The following is a 16,811-nucleotide window of genomic DNA, read 5'->3' on the forward strand; positions in this document are numbered from 1 at the left end:
GTTGAGACATTCAGATGGTCCTACCTGGTCCTACCTGAGCATTGCTTCTGACCATGTCCATCCCTTTATGACCACCATGTACCCATCCTCTGATGGCTACTTCCAGCAGGATAATGCACCATGTCACAAAGGTCGAATCATTTCAAATTGGTTTCTTGAACATGACAATGAGTTCACTGTACTAAACTGGCCCCCACAGTCACCAGATCTCAACCCAATAGAGCATGTTTGGGATGTGGTGGAACGGGAGCTTTGTGCCCTGGATGTGCATCCCACAAATCTCCATCAACTGCAAGATGATATCCCATCATTATGGGCCAACATTTCTAAAGAATGCTTTCAGCACCTTGTTGAATCAATGCCACGTAGAATTAAGGCAGTTCTGAAGGCGAAAGGGGGTCAAACACAGTATTAGTATGGTGTTCCTAATAATCCTTTAGGTGAGTGTATATATATGGAAGTAGCCATCAGAGGATGGGTACATGGTGGTCATAAAGGGATGGACATGGTCAGAAACAATGCTCAGGTTGGCCGTGGCATTTAAACGATGCCCAATTGGCACTAAGGGGCCTAAAGTGTGCCAAGAAAACATCCCCCACACCATTACACCACCACCACCAGCCTGCACAGTGGTAACAAGGCATGATGGATCCATGTTCTCATTCTGTTTACGCCATATTCTGACACTACCATCTGAATGTCTCAACAGAAATCGAGACTCATCAGACCAGGCAACATTTCTCCAGTCTTCAACTGTCCAATTTTGGGTTAACTTGTGCAAATTGTAGCCTCTTTTTCCTATTTGTAGTGGAGATGAGTGGTACCCGGTGGGGTCTTCTGCTGTTGTAGCCCATCTGCCTCAAGGTTGTACGTGTTGTGGCTTCACAAATGCTTTGCTGCATACCTCGGTTGTAACGAGTGATTATTTCAGTCAAAGTTGCTCTTCTATCAGCTTGAATCAGTCGGCCCATTCTCCTCTGACCTCTAGCATCAACAAGGCATTTTCGCCCACAGGACTGCCGCATACTGGATGTTTTTCCCTTTTCACACCATTCTTTATAAACCCTAGAAATGGTTGTGCGTGAAAATCCCAGTAACTGAGCAGATTGTGAAATACTCAGACCAGCCCGTCTGGCACCAACAACCATGCCACGCTCAAAATTGCTTAAATCACCTTTCTTTCCCATTCAGACATTCAGTTTGGAGTTCAGGAGATTGTCTTGACCAGGACCACACCCCTAAATGCATTGAAGCAACTGCCATGTGATTGGTTGGTTAGATAATTGCATTAATGAGAAATTGAACAGGTGTTCCTAATAATCCTTTAGGTGAGTGTATATATATATATATATTTTTTTTTTTTTTCGCGTGGCAGCAATACGCTTCCGTAAGAAAGCGATTGTCCACAACTTTTATTAAAAGCATGCTTTGTTTATAATTAAATTTCATGTAGCTGCTCCACTCAGTCTATGGGTCAGTCAGCGGTGAAGTCAGATGTGTTGCAGAGAGGTGACTGTCAGACCAGACCACCCTGTTCACTGATGGGGTTAGGAGGAACCATCACTCAAACCTGCTGGACCAATGGAGACCCAGGATCGACGCCTCCCTGTAAATCCCGCCTTTACGACAAAACAGCAACAAAACTTGTAAACGAAAAAAAAAAATCAAAGCAAAGAAACTGGCGGCGAAAGCAAGAATTGCAGCATCGCAAGCAAAGACAGGGACTGCAGGCGAGTTTTGCTATCGTTTTTTTTGTTTTTGTTTTCGATACTTTTTTTATGTTTACAATTCTAAAAATTTTGCATTCAATTTGTTTATTTTGAATGCGATACTTATGGCACTAATTTGAGCCCATAATTGTGTCTCAGGGGGATTTTAATGTATATAGTGAGGTTTAAATAATACTTAATAGAAACGGATACATTATCATGTTACTTCACTTTCGACCTGTCCATAGGCCTGCTGTGGAACTAGAGACGTTGAGTATCCCTCCCCTGCACAGAGACGCTGTGAAGCGCATTGAGCCTCATCTGCACTCACTGTCCCAGCAGTGGCATCAGCGCCACTAACCACAAGATATTACTGCACTGGAGTCTGTATGTGGGGCTGTTATACTTGCCAACATTGAATGTATAACATATTAGTGTTATTTATTTATTATGTATTCATTCATGTTATTTACACAATTAAAATATACAGATTTAGATGTTTAACAGATGTTAATTTAAAAAGTGGATTATTCCACAGATGTTTACTGCACAATATGCTGTATATAACTTTTTAAAGAAATTAGTATTATCCATTATTTGACATAACTAATTTTCAGAAAAGCATCTTTAGCGTAAATAAGTACAATTCATTACACTTGCATTTTTTATATATTGTAGTCTTGCATAAATTGTTTATGATTGTAATTTGTTGTGTACTGAATAAATTACATCTGCTACATTTTTGCAATATTATAATTAATATGAAGGTTTATCTGTTTACATTAAACTACTACATAGTTTCCTTTGTAAAATTAATATTTTGTTTAGCTTTAATAAGCCAACGTGTTGAGTAAAACTAACATATTACAGTGTTCATGAAATAACACATTATTTGTGTTAATATTCCTACACACAGCTTGTGTTAACTTTAACACAACATGTGTTGTCCTTAATCACACAGATTCTACGAGTCTCTGGACTCTGTTGTTTTTTCACACATTTGTTCTAAGAGTGTACAGATGGGTGACAAATGAAAGGAAAATACAACATAAAGTGTTTAATGTTTCATCTAGTTTATTTTGTTTACCAGCGCATCGTAAATAACTGTGTTGTTTCTCCCTGTATCGTGATCCGATTAACATTGACAATATAGATTATTGTAAGTATCCTAGATATTCTCCCTTATTATTTATCTGTGGGAGAATGAACTGTGTTGCATTATTAAATACAGTGTGCTGGGTTTAAATATGCCCCTTGTAGCCACTACATATCTATATCATGAAATATACAGTATGACAGTCACTTAAGTTTCGCAAAACGAATATATGTGTATATAAATATGGCTACAACACTCTGGCATCTATAACTTACTGGAACAGTTTTCCTACAAATTCAGTGTTAGCCTGTTTTCTCTGTATACCTGCAGCTTTATCAATGTCGCAAAATAAAATAATCACACATCAATAACATCGCTGCGCATTAGCTTTTATTGTGAATGGGATTCCTTTAAAAAATACATTTGACAGTGTAATTAATATATCAGTTGTATTAATCGCTAAATTTTGTAAGGTTGTAAGGTTTGTATTTCTGTAGTCGGTAAAGCGTCTATATTTGGGTTACCCCCTAACAACTGTAGGGCATCCCCCTAAACGCTGCACCACTTCAATATAGTAACTTCCTATCAGCTTCGGATTGCTACTAGTTGTGTAGGCATTAAGCCAGATAATTTTCCTCGAAAAGCCATCAATGCAACCATTAATACAAATACCATATGGTTTTAATTTATTGTACGAGTCCAAGTTCCAAATAAAGTTGGGTCCTTTAGCAAAGTAGTTGCGCCGTCTGAGACGTCTGGCTCTCCTCACGGGAACTCCTCTAGGGTCCAATTCCTTCAGCACCAAGCACACATCCTCTTTTCTCACATGCAGACCACTTTCTCTGCATTTGGCGTACATCCATCGGTACCCATGAAGTTGTCCAGAGTATTGCAGCTGATTATGGATGAACTCAACAAGGTCCACTAAGTCTAACAAGTCTAACACTAACAATTTTCTTCTATCGCGTAATATCCTTTTTAGGTGTCTTCCACTTAAGTGAAAACCATGCCTTGAGCTTAGGACTGACCTTATTTCTTTATATTTTAGCCCAAGCTCAAAGTAAAACTCTTTGAACCGCTCCATTGTGAACGTGTGATGTCTGTACCACTGCTCTGCTGCCAGCATGAAATTTAACCAGAAGTACTGTTTGTTCGAACTCACAACACGTTTTGCGAGAGAACGCAAAGATTTGGAAAAAAAAAAAAAAAATCCTCCCATCTCATAATTTTTGCACCACCAAAGGGGTGGGTCCCTTTAAGGGCTCCGTAGGTTTCAGACAAAAAGATTTTTCATACATACCTGCCTAACCTTGTGACCAATTAATCTTCCTGAGAATTTTCAATTGCACCATAAAATCTACCCATCTCTAAAGAAAGATACTCCTGATTTTATCATGACAACACAGACAATAAATGAAAACCATTTGCACAAAATTTAAAACAAAACTGACTTATTATCCACTAATGGTTTTCCACTGTTGATTGTTCATATCCTGAGTGTGCCTAAAATCCACAATAATCTTTACAGTTTTAGATGTATTAAGTTCAAGATCATTACTGGCACACCAAGTAACTGTTCTATCTGCCTCCAGTTGATACTGAGTATCGTTATTATCAGAAATAAGGCCAATTATAGTGGTGGTGTCAGCATATTATATGATTTTAACTGAACTGACCAGAGATCTAAAATAATTAGTGAACAAAAAAAAAAGCAGCAGAGAAAGTACACAACTTTTCAGGGTGCCTATGTTGATTGACAGAGGGCTAGATGTTAACTTGTTCATCCTGACTGACTGACATCTACAGCTCAAAAAAATCTAATATCCAATAGCACATGGCAGGATCAATATTTATGTCCTTTAATGTATTAAAAAAATGAAGTGGGTTAATACTGTTAAACGTGGAACTAAAGTCTATAAACAAAATACATGCATAGGTATTGTGTGTCTCCAAGTCATGTAAAGTATAATAATGGGCTAAGCTGACTGCATCCTCAACAGACCTGTTAGTCCAATAAGCAAACTGAAGTGGATCCACCAATGAAGAGGTGAAGTTTGTGTGATAAGTCAGGACCAGGCATTCACATGCCTTCATGGCCACAGATGTTAAAGCAATTGGTCTATAATCATTAAGACAACTTGCTTTAGAGGATTTGGGCACAGGAATAATGGTGGATTCCTTGAAGCACTGTGGAACTTTACACTGACTAAGAGAGAGATTAAAAAAAAAAAAATGGAGTTAATTGACTACCACAATAACTGAGCATAGCAGGGCTTAAATGGTCAGGCCCAGCGGCTTTCTTCTTTTGTCTACTAATTTGAACGTTTTGTTCCTTCTAACAAATAAGCTGAACTTGCATAATGACTAAACCAAAACCTCAGAACAAAAACGAAAAAACAAACACCAAGGCGGAAGACCAGCTCCTCTCAGATGCAGTACAACAAAGTGCCGAGTCGTTGCAAAAGGAGGCCACAGGTACAAACCCAACTTCTTCTGACATACTCACTGCTATTGTGAATGTAAACAAGACGTTAAATGACAAATTTAATAGCATGACAGCAATTTTAAAATAGTCATCCACGTCTGATTTGAGCACCTGGGTTTCTGAGGTAGAGAATCATGTGTCTGAACATGAAGGCCGCATCATGTGTCTGAACATGAAGGCTGCATTACAGTTCTGGAACAAACATACACAGGAAAGTATGTGGAAAGTACATGAATTTGCTACCTTACAGTATAAATTGGGAGCTCTAGAAAGCAGGTCAAGGTGACAAAATATTAAAATTGTCGGAGTTCCTGGGGGATATGAAAACTGATGCCAGATCGAGTTTGTGACCGAGCTGATTCCTTGAAGTATCTTGGAAAAGGAACAAGATGTGGCAAATGTTCTAAATTAGTATTTCACAGAGGTTTTTACAAAAGAAAAAATGGATAACAGGCCACAGGTTAACAATCAGTCCAGTCAAACGATAAGGATAAATGAGAAGGAGGTACTAAAGGGACTAGCAGAATTAAAAACAAACAAATCACCTGGGCCAGATGGTATATTTCCAACAGTAATTAAAGAAATGAGGGAAATTTAAAGGCCGCAAACTAAAATATTCCAAATGACACTTATAACGGGATGTGCCAACTGACTGGAAGACGGTAAATTGATTGTCATATCAATCCACAAGAAAGGGGACAAAACTAAGCCAGGAAATTACAGACCAATCAGTCTCACCTGCATCACTTGTAAAATGTTGGAAAAAATTATTAGACAGAAAATAGAGGAGCATCTTAATGAAAACCATATTCTTGGAGATAGTCAGCATGGGTTTAGAGGAGGCAGATCATGTCTTACTTTTTTATTGGAGTATTTTGAACATGCAACTGCAGCTGTAGATCATGTGAAAGCATATGATATGATATACTTAGATTTTCAAAAAGCTTTTGGTAAGGTTCCACACCAAAGACTGATCCTCAAATTGGAAGCTGCAGGCATTCAGGGTAAAAGTAGATGGATTATGAACTGGTTAGTATGTATATTTCATAATCTTTCCACATACTTGTTTTCATGTTAGTGAATGCAGCAGGTGTACACATTATGCAGTAAAGGAGCTTACTGCATGCAAAATATGTTACCATTGTTTAGTGAATAAGGCTGATAGTATCCAGTCACATAATGTGTCTTGATTAATATACTTTAAAGTTAAAATTCAAAGATACTATACAAACAGTAGTTTACACTATATTTTTAACATTACATTGATTGCACTATTGAAATTACTTTGAATGCACTAGACATGCCATTGTTTGTCTGCTGTAAATGGTTAGTGAATGTAATACTTTAAATCAATAGCTTAATTTAAGATATCAGTTGCAATTTGTTCTTTCTTGTACATATTGTCTCACTAAGAGCTAAAATTTCAATCCTGTACTGTACACATTACATTATGAAAATATATATATATATTAAAAATCCAAACACTTACTTGACAACATGGCGAGGCTGCCAGTATGTCATATGTATACATGGTTCCCAGCTGATGCCAGCTACCATCCCATCGAGACTTGCATTTTATACAGATAATTTTATGAACGCCCTCTAAGCAGTCTACACAGATCGCATACAGGTGCATCAGCCTCCCTTCAGAAGAGAAGAAAGAAAGAGTTACATGATACAAAACACTTTGTAATTCAGTTCTGTAGTGGCAGAATCATTCCGACATAAAAAAGCATATGATAGTTGGCAAAGTGTACACCAAGACAATGAAATATAAAAGCATACTACAATTATACCCTTGTATACACAGCTTCAAGACATCAATTTAATTAAACAAACCCTCTAAAATGCCAGGTCCCAGAATGTTTCAAAGTTTAATATTTAACTAATAATAAGCATCAGATGCACTTTATTATTATTGTAATATTTTGTTGTTGTTGCTGTTGCTGTTATGTGAAGGCAACTTCACTAGTTTTTACAAATATTCATACACATGGTTCTACTTAAACACATCATCACAAGGGTGACAACATGACTATAAAAAAATCATTCATACATTGCAGTGGATAACATGAAGGTATAAGAGAAGATAAGTTTCTACTCGTATACAATATTGCAGTTTATTCCACCACTGTGGGGCAAGAGAAAGAGCAAGCCTGGGCAATCAGACATCTGGGGGAAGGCACGAGTATTCAACTTGTACAATATGAAATCCGAAGGAGAGAACGGATGTAAGGTCAACAATAGGATGCCAGTGTAGGGTATGCAATTGAGGAAAAGCGATAATGAGAGTATACATTATAAGCAGCAGAGATGTGAATAAACTTAAGAAGGCAAATGTCAGAAGCAGGAAGAAAAAACACAGAGCTGCAGTAATTCATTTCTAAAAAGAAAAGGGCCTGGCCTAAACGATGAGTAGAATAAGTGAGAAATGTATGTATTCTATAGATTTTTCTCAGACAGAAAAAAAAAGAGTGACAAGGGGGAGATGCATGTTGAGAGAAGAGGTATCAAAGGTGATACCAAGGTTTTTGGTGGAGAAAAGAGGGGAATTAACATCGAAAGGTATGTAAGAAAGAAAAGTAATGTAGAGGAGACTAGATTTAGAGGTGGATCTTTAGGTTATGCAAATCCATCTAGGATGATAGGTGAAAGGCAGTTAGGAATAGGAAGTTAGGAAGTTATAATACTTAGGAAGTGATAAGTGTTGAAAATCAACACTGAAATGGTAAGAGAACTCATGAAAGACTGGGTGTATAGAGAAAAGAGAATGTAGACAGAGAAATTAGTGTCCCAGCAGCAATCCATGAGAAACATATTGTAATGTTCCACTGCACCAAAATTGAGATATAAAAGGGTTCATGAAGGGAAACAGGTTGAGGAAAGGCAGTAGGGTGGGGCACAGAGAGGGTATACAATGAGGAGGGCGAGGTCTGTTATAACAAAAAAAAAAAGGAATAAGAATACAAAATAAAAATAAATCAGTTCTGATTTATCTTCAGTCATGAGTTGGTCTCCATGTTTGGAGAATCCAGTGGTCATGACAATGATGTTGGCAAGCACTCTGTAACCCAATTAACTAAGAAGTTGAATCAGGCCTCCAAGCCACAATAGCATGGCACCAAGAAGGAGAAGCATCCATGGTCCCAGAAGAGAGATGATGGTGATCTCACTCAGCTTGAGATTTTAAGTCAACTAAATAATTGTAGTGAGGACAATAGAGACCACAGAAAGATGTTGAAGCTTTAAAGCTGTCTATCAGGCTCTCACTGAGATATGTGGAAGAACAGAAAGCATCAATCAGTAAAGTGTAGTTTAGAGCAAGAAACAGAGAAGCAAGTGATTGTTTTTTGCAATACCATATCCAGGTTTACAGTCAGAGTTATTAGACCAGATGGTGAAAGCAGTTTATCAAACTGTTAGAAAACACTGATCTTCACTTCCAAAAAAGCATATGCTGAAATAAGCTTTATTATCTGCGATTCATGTCAAAATTGTGTATTGGACTGAAAAAAATGTCATGCTTTAATACAAATTCGAGCTGATTACATGTCTGCCATAGTGAACAGAGATGTTACTGAAGAGACTGACTTGTGGCAATGAGGTAAAAAAGTGCTTTTCCTAACTTTGAAACTCCTTATGTGAATCAGCCTACTTATTCCCTATGGTGAGTTGATCAATTAATAAATGTAAGACATGCAAGTTTATGTACGAGTTTCCACAATATTGCAATAACACCTCAAATGGGGACGCATTTGGCATGGGGGATAACCCTACAATGAATCCCAGCAGTTTTTCTTCTCCATATTAACTTCCAGGACCCAAGCATCTGCCTGTCCCAGTGAATAACATGCTTGCCTTTTTCAGTGGAAATGTGACCCTACAACCATCTACATTTGGGAACCAGCAAGTTGACTGTCAGTAATGGCACCACTCACCATACCAAGCTACCAGCCTACCATGATGCAACCCCAAATGCCAGCTATTCACACTAGAACCACAGAAATGCAGAGTTGGCCACCCCAACAATATAGTTAGAACCAGGGTGAGCTAAGAAAGGTGGTAAGAAAAATCCTGTAAAAGAGGTGAGACTGGGTGTGCGGCTGCCTAGACCACTTGGCTTGCCACTGCCGGAAGAAACACAAATGGCTAGAATCTGACTCGGACAACCACAAAAAAAGTCTCTACAATTTCATTGTAGGGTTAGTGAAATGCCAGCAGCACAAAACACAATGATTAGGTGTTAATCATGTAACACAGACAATGGCAGAGATGTGTGAGTAGGAAAGCTGCTGCCTGGATGCGGGGCAAAAGGGAGGGATTGTATGATATCTTACCCCAAAGTAAGGGCAACAACTAGCACACATGCACAGATTTAGCTCAACACCAGCAATATTGCACCCATTCGTGTATCGCTTCACCACATGCCTTGGGCCTGCTACAAGAAGGTAGAATGTCAGATGTTGGATATATTACAGAATGGAATAATTGAATCATCAAGACAGATGGCACAAAATGCTTCTGTGTGGACTACTTTTAGCTTAGTTACTTGTAAGGATTCTTATCGTATTCAAATTGATGATACCTTGGAGGCCTGGTCTCAGTGTTTCTCTTCACTGGACTTGAAGGTACTGGTAGATTGAGTTGACCCAGCATCATGACATTTTTTGTTTTTTAAATCCTTTGTACCAATTGTCTTCAATCATCACTACAGCATATTCACAGCTGACTTCCTCTTTATCCTGCTGGATTAAACATGAGACAATGTTCATGCATTGCTCTTAGTTCCCGAGAGTGGGGTCAAGTTTAAAAACCATAAGCTGAAAGATCCAAAATAGGCAAAATAGATCAACGGGAAAGAGCAGAAGCCGGTGAAGTCCTATAGTTTGCTTAACTTTGCAGCTTGCCTTGTGACTATATCTTCCTTTACCTTATGCATGTTCTTGATGTGGGTTCTGTTGTGATGCATTCTAATCAGTGTCTTAATTTCATATCTATTTCTAATTGATATTTAAAGTAATTACGGTCTTGAACTACAAATCCTGTTTCTGTTTTCTCTGTTCACTGCTACCAACTTCACTTCACTTCTCTGTGCTTTGTTTATTTCTTTGACATATTCTGAATTACAACTATTTTATGGTTTCTACAGTTTCTTTTCTGCTTGAACTCTATTCCTGCCAATTGGTATACTACTTCCTATTTTATCATCTTAATGTACTGTTATACATGCAAAATGGACCTTGTTTTATCCTTTTTGCATGGAGAAAAGATTGACATTACTTAATACTTTAGTCAATTTGTTGTTATAGTTTGATCACTTGTTTCCCAATTGTTGCTAAGTCATTGATCTTTAGTATAGCGATACTGTGCATATTGGCCACTTCTTTTGGATTTTCCTGTTGTCAGAGTATAAGCAAATGTTAAGAAGCATCTATTCTTGTAAATACACTTTGCTACATCATTGACTAAATATTTTTCTTTCTGTAACAACTGTATATGTATAAAGGTCTTTGTTTCTTTATCTGTCCTTTCTAGTGCAAGCCTACTGAGAGGGTGGCCATCCTCATCCCGGGCCCTCTACCAAGAACAGAGTAAGTCATTCACTCTGATTGCTGTGGATTAGTGGCCTGAGGCCTATGCACTACCAGAAGGCTGTGGTAGTGGCAAAAGCCTTATGGGAAAATACCTTCCACAAGGTCTGTAGGCTTCTACGGGTCCAAAAGACATGCACAAAAGAGGTCACATATCTCTTTTCATGGAGCAACACCAGTGTGATTGGGACAAACACCCATCCTCAGTTGCTCATGACTTATAGGACAGCAGTCTATCAAGTCTTAGGTTGTACCCCTATATCCATCGTGTTCTGCAGAGAGCTCAGAACACCCACAGAATTGTTGTATGATTATCCGCCTGATGAGGGCAACAGCGGGGTCAGGACCCAACTTATGTTCACACATTTTCAAGACTACATGAACAAAATCCACCAATTTGCACGCCAACAAATGAGAACATAGTGTCACCAGTGTGATGTATATCAGGGATACAGGGGTGTGGGTCTACTTGCTGTGCAAGACTAGAGGCAGGAGCCCAAAACTCACCAATTCTTGGGAGGGCCCTTGTACTGTGCTTGAACAGATCTCAGACATGGTGTACTGGGTGCAGATGAAAGGAAGGCGGTGGAGGGCCATACTGCATCAGGATCAGCTGGCGCCATACCGGCCCAAAGGATGCAGAGGAGCATGAAATCCAAGGGCCCCCATCTGAAACACAGGATTTGTCCCTTGATTTAACCACACTTTTTCTAGAGCTTGATGGTTTCCGCATTTCCCTGGGAGCAACTATAATGAGTGTATGCCAAATGCTACTTCAGAAGGGGGAGATGAAGAACCTAGCATGCAGGGGGCAACAGGATCCCTTGGAGGGCATCGTGTCTGCTGCAGCCCCACACAAACCAATGAGGGCCAAGAGAGCCCAAAAACCTGTGACTTGTAAGTCATACCCATACGTTTAGAGTAAATCTTTCTATGTTATTGTTATTGGGATTCGAGCAAATTTTGGTTTTGTACATAGCTGGAACAGTTTAATCACATTGATGAATGCATCTTAGGGGGATGGACAGTGTAGCGTGACCATCTAATGAAGGGAAAAAGGTTGGGGAATAACAGTACTGGAAGAGGGCGCCCAGAGAGGGTATAAATGAAGGAGGAAGAGGAAGGAGGGTCCACTTAAGTGGTAAAACAATAAGATAGAGAATATTAATAAATAAGACGGAGAGGGAGACATATGAGGAAACCTGAAAGGATCATAATTTACCTAGGCCTATATATCATAACATTTTGATTGCCTTTTATATTGCTTCCATAAAATTTATGGAATATGGAGTTTTCAATTTATTTATTTATTTATTTATTTATTTATGTATTTATTTGGGGGCAATGTATACTACTCTGTATAGGAATGCACAAAATGTGTTAAGTTATTGTGATCATATTCTTTATGTACTTTATACTTTGTTTCACATGAGCAGTTGTTAGTTTTATTAGCTAGCATTTCACTCTCCTAAGAGATTAAAAAAAGCCATGAACAACAATTTCAAATAATCTCTGGTGAAAGACCTGGGGAAAATGCTATTTGTTGAAAACTATCACCCCCCCTCAGGTTCAATATCTTCAACTTTGCAATGGATAACAGCTGTTCCAGAGTCACATACAATTCCTGAAATAGTTTTTTGAGTTTCAGTTTTTAGGATGACCACCCAAGTATGCATTTTGTCCACTACATGATGTAAGGATAATACAGTATATTATTAATTTGGTGTACAGAAGCATTTTCGTGCATGAAATTATGTATGACACAAACCGCGCACCACAGAAAACAGGTTTCCATTTAACATTACGTGCAAGTATTGTTGGCAGACACCTATACAAAACTCTGCGTACAACACCCAAGCATGTTCGCAGAGAAGCAGACGCAGAAGTATAATTAAGTCTTACCATGATGTGCATTAAATGCAAAATGTTCCACTGTGTTGCCTAAAAGGGGAATTGTTTATCCCTCTTGAAAAGGCTTTAAACACAATACCGAAATTATATTATGGAAGTCAAAATGTATAGTTCTTGTTTTGCTGATTACTTAAATTTGTTTAGAGACTTTAAACTCAAATGTTTAATTGCTCACTCTCAATCTGAAATAAAAGTTATGATTGAATATATACCAATTTCATGTTTAAAGATTCAATTCCTTTGCAAAACCAAAATATTAATATAACAAAATACAGGGAAACCCTCTATGTACTGATATCTATGGTACCATGTACTGTGTATTTTGGAGTGTGTGTACCACAATATAAAATATGTAAAGATTTTATAAAAAACTAAGATTTCTTTACCTTAGTAGAAGATAAAGAAGATTAACTTTTATCAGTCTATATGTCAAAGATGAATTGTTAACGAGACAGCCCAGCATGGTTCTGGAATGTTATGTTATATTATCGCCCAGTACCATAATCTTTTTATGAAATTACTTTGCTAACTCTTGGTTTTTCTTCCATCAAACTGTGCACTTAATAGATTACTGTTGATTGTCTTTTACTCCAGCTTCCTATTTACTATCAGTCTGATTGTTGGTCTGTTTGTCCCTTTATGAAAATGGTACAGTGAGGGAAAAAAGTATTTGATCCCCTGCTGATTTTGTACGTTTGCCCACTGACAAAGAAATGATCAGTCTATAATTTTAATGGTAGGTGTATTTTACCAGTGAGAGACAGAATAACTACAAAAATATCCAGAAAAAACGCATTTCAAAAAAGTTATAAATGTATTTGCATGTTAATGAGGGAAATAAGTATTTGATCCCCTATCAATCAGCAAGATTTCTGGCTCCCAGGTGTCTTTTATACAGGTAACGAGCTGAGATTAGGAGCACTCTCTTAAAGGGACACCTTTAAAAGACACCTGTCCACAGAAGCAATCAATCAATCAGATTCCAAACTCTCCACATGGCCAAGACCAAAGAGCTGTCCAAGGATGTCAGGCACAAGATTGTAAACCTACACAAGGCTGGAATGGGCTACAAGACCATTGCCAAGCAGCTTGGTGAGAAGGTGACAACAGTTGGTGCAATTATTCGCAAATGGAAGAAACACAAAATAACTGTCAGTCTCCCTCGGTCTGTGGCTCAATGCAAGATCTCACCTCGTGGAGTTTCAATGATCATGAGAACGGTGAGGAATCAGCCCAGAACTACACGGGAGGATCTTGTTAATGATCTCAAGGCAGCTAAGACCATAGTCACCAAGAAAACAATTGGTAACACACTACACCATGAAGGACTGAAATCCTGCAGCGCCCGCAAGGTCCCCCTGCTCAAGAAAGCACATGTACAGGCCCGTCTGAAGTTTGCCAATGAACATCTGAATGATTCAGAGGAGAACTGGGTGAAAGTGTTGTGGTCAGATGAGACCAAAATCGAGGCATCAACTCAACTCGCCGTGTTTGGAGGAGGAGGAATGACCCCAAGAACACCATCCCCACCGTCAAACATGGAGGAGGAAACATGCGTTGGGGGTGTTTTTCTGCTAAGGGACAGGACAACTGCACCGCATCAAAGGGACGATGGACGGGGCCATGTACCATCAAATCTTGGGTGAGAACCTCCTTCCCTCAGCCAGGGCATTGAAAATGGGTCGTGAATGGGTATTCCAGCATGACAATGACCCAAAACACACAGCCAAGGCAACAAAGGAGTGGCTCAAGAAGAAGCACATTAAGGTCCTGGAGTGGCCTAGCCAGTCTCCAGACCTTAATCCCACTGAAAAGCTGTGGAGGGAGCTGAAGGTTCGAGTTGCCAAACGTCAGCCTCGAAACCTTAATGACTTGGAGAGGATCTGCAAAGAGGAGTGGGACAAAATCCCTCCTGAGATGTGTGCAAACCTGGTGGCCAACTACAAGAAACGTCTGACCTCTGTGATTGCCAACAAGGGTTTTGGCACCAAGTACTAAGTTGAAGGGGTCAAATACTTATTTCCCTCATTAACATGCAAATCAATTTATAACTTTTTTGAAATGTGTTTTTCTGGATATTTTTGTTGTTATTCTGTTTCTCACTGTTAAAATACACCTACCATTACAATTATAGACTGATAATTTCTTTGTCAGTGGGCAAACGTACAAAATCAGCAGGGGATCAAATACTTTTTTCCCTCACTGTAACAGCTTCCTTGAAGGAGTAATGAGATGTTCAATATCTGAAGACACATTCTAAAATAACAAACCTGCAATATCTGGCTCTGAGAAAGTCAAAGGTCAGAAGTAATGAGATATTCGGAAAGGGAATCTATGATTTCCTATTAGTGTTCAATTGTAAGTATGGTGCTAAGAATAACCTTTCAGAAGTTATTAGCTGTTTAATGTGTTGGGGTCCTTGGAGGCATTAAGAGAATCTGGACCACCAATCAGCACAAAAACAATAGCATACATTTTCAGATATAGTGCAAAAAGCTTGCAGAGTGTCATTTTAATGCCTGAAGGACTGTAGGAGGAGATGTGTTTTACAATAAGTGGTTGGAAACTAGAATAATAACTAGAATGGGTTTCTGAAGAAACTTAGTCTGCGTTACTTTTACGTCTAGTTTTTACATTCATTAAAGCGTAGCTGCTGAATGCAAACAGTACACTCACCTAAAGGATTATTAGGAACACCTGTTCAATTTCTCATTAATGCAATTATCTAACCAACCAATCACATGGCAGTTGCTTCAATGCATTTAGGGGTGTGGTCCTGGTCAAGACAATCTCCTGAACTCCAAACTGAATGTCTGAATGGGAAAGAAAGGTGATTTAAGCAATTTTGAGCGTGGCATGGTTGTTGGTGCCAGACGGGCCGGTCTGAGTATTTCACAATCTGCTCAGTTACTGGGATTTTCACGCACAACCATTTCTAGGGTTTACAAAGAATGGTGCGAAAAAGGGAAAAACATCCAGTATGCGGCAGTCCTGTGGGCGAAAATGCCTTGTTGATGCTAGAGGTCAGAGGAGAATGGGCCGACTGATTCAAGCTGATAGAAGAGCAACTTTGACTGAAATAACCACTCGTTACAACCGAGGTATGCAGCAAAGCATTTGTGAAGCCACAACACGTACAACCTTGAGGCGGATGGGCTACAACAGCAGAAGACCCCACCGGGTACCACTCATCTCCACTACAAATAGGAAAAAGAGGCTACAATTTGCACAAGCTCACCAAAATTGGACAGTTGAAGACTGGAAAAATGTTGCTTGGTCTGGTGAGTCTCAATTTCTGTTGAGACATTCAGATGGTAGAGTCAGAATTTGGCGTAAACAGAATGAGAACATGGATCCATCATGCCTTGTTACCACTGTGCAGGCTCGTGGTGGTGGTGTAATGGTGTGGGGGATGTTTTCTTGGCACACTTTAGGCCCCTTAGTGCCAATTGGGCATCGTTTAAATGCCACGGCCTACCTGAGCATTGTTTCTGACCATGTCCATCCCTTTATGACCACCATGTACCCATCCTCTGATGGCTACTTCCAGCAGGATAATGCACCATGTCACAAAGGTCGAATCATTTCAAATTGGTTTCTTGAACATGACAATGAGTTCACTGTACTAAACTTGCCCCCAGTCACCAGATCTCAACCCAATAGAGCATCTTTGGGATGTGGTGGAACGGGAGCTTCGTGCCCTGGATGTGCATCCCACAAATCTCCATCAACTGCAAGATGCTATCCTATCAATATGGGCCAACATTTCTAAAGAATGCTTTCAGCACCTTGTTGAATCAATGCCACGTAGAATTAAGGCAGTTCTGAAGGCGAAAGGGGGTCAAACACAGTATTAGTATGGTGTTCCTAATAATCCTTTAGGTGAGTGTATAATACAGTACAATACATACAGTTTAAAAGCTTAAATAGCTTAAAAGTGCTGCAACTTTATTTGCATATCAGTAGTAGTTTTCAGACTAGCATATACAGGGTTAGGAGGGTTATTTTTAAAAAGAATT

General features: G+C 39.0%; 1 protein-coding gene across 3 annotated transcripts in view; it reads right to left on the reverse strand.

Annotated features, from left to right (window-relative positions):
- heca (hdc homolog, cell cycle regulator) overlaps positions 1-16,811 on the reverse strand; it is a 66,520-nt gene that overhangs the window by 10,214 nt on the left and 39,495 nt on the right. Inside the window, exons 3-4 of one of the 3 annotated variants that reach the window (XM_066700238.1) lie at positions 11,389-11,550; positions 6,854-6,934 (exon numbers count right to left, since the gene is read on the reverse strand). The exons of 1 other annotated variant lie outside the window; for it this stretch is intronic. In XM_066700238.1, the coding sequence (XP_066556335.1) occupies positions 11,429-11,550 (122 nt within the window). In that variant the 3' untranslated portion in view covers positions 6,854-6,934; positions 11,389-11,428. Of the gene's footprint in view, positions 1-6,779; positions 6,935-11,388; positions 11,551-16,811 lie in introns of those variants that run through there. One more of the 3 variants, XM_066700122.1, reaches the window with a different exon arrangement.

Source organism: Amia ocellicauda, chromosome 1 (assembly GCF_036373705.1).
Source record: "Amia ocellicauda isolate fAmiCal2 chromosome 1, fAmiCal2.hap1, whole genome shotgun sequence".
Lineage (NCBI taxonomy): Eukaryota > Metazoa > Chordata > Actinopteri > Amiiformes > Amiidae > Amia > Amia ocellicauda.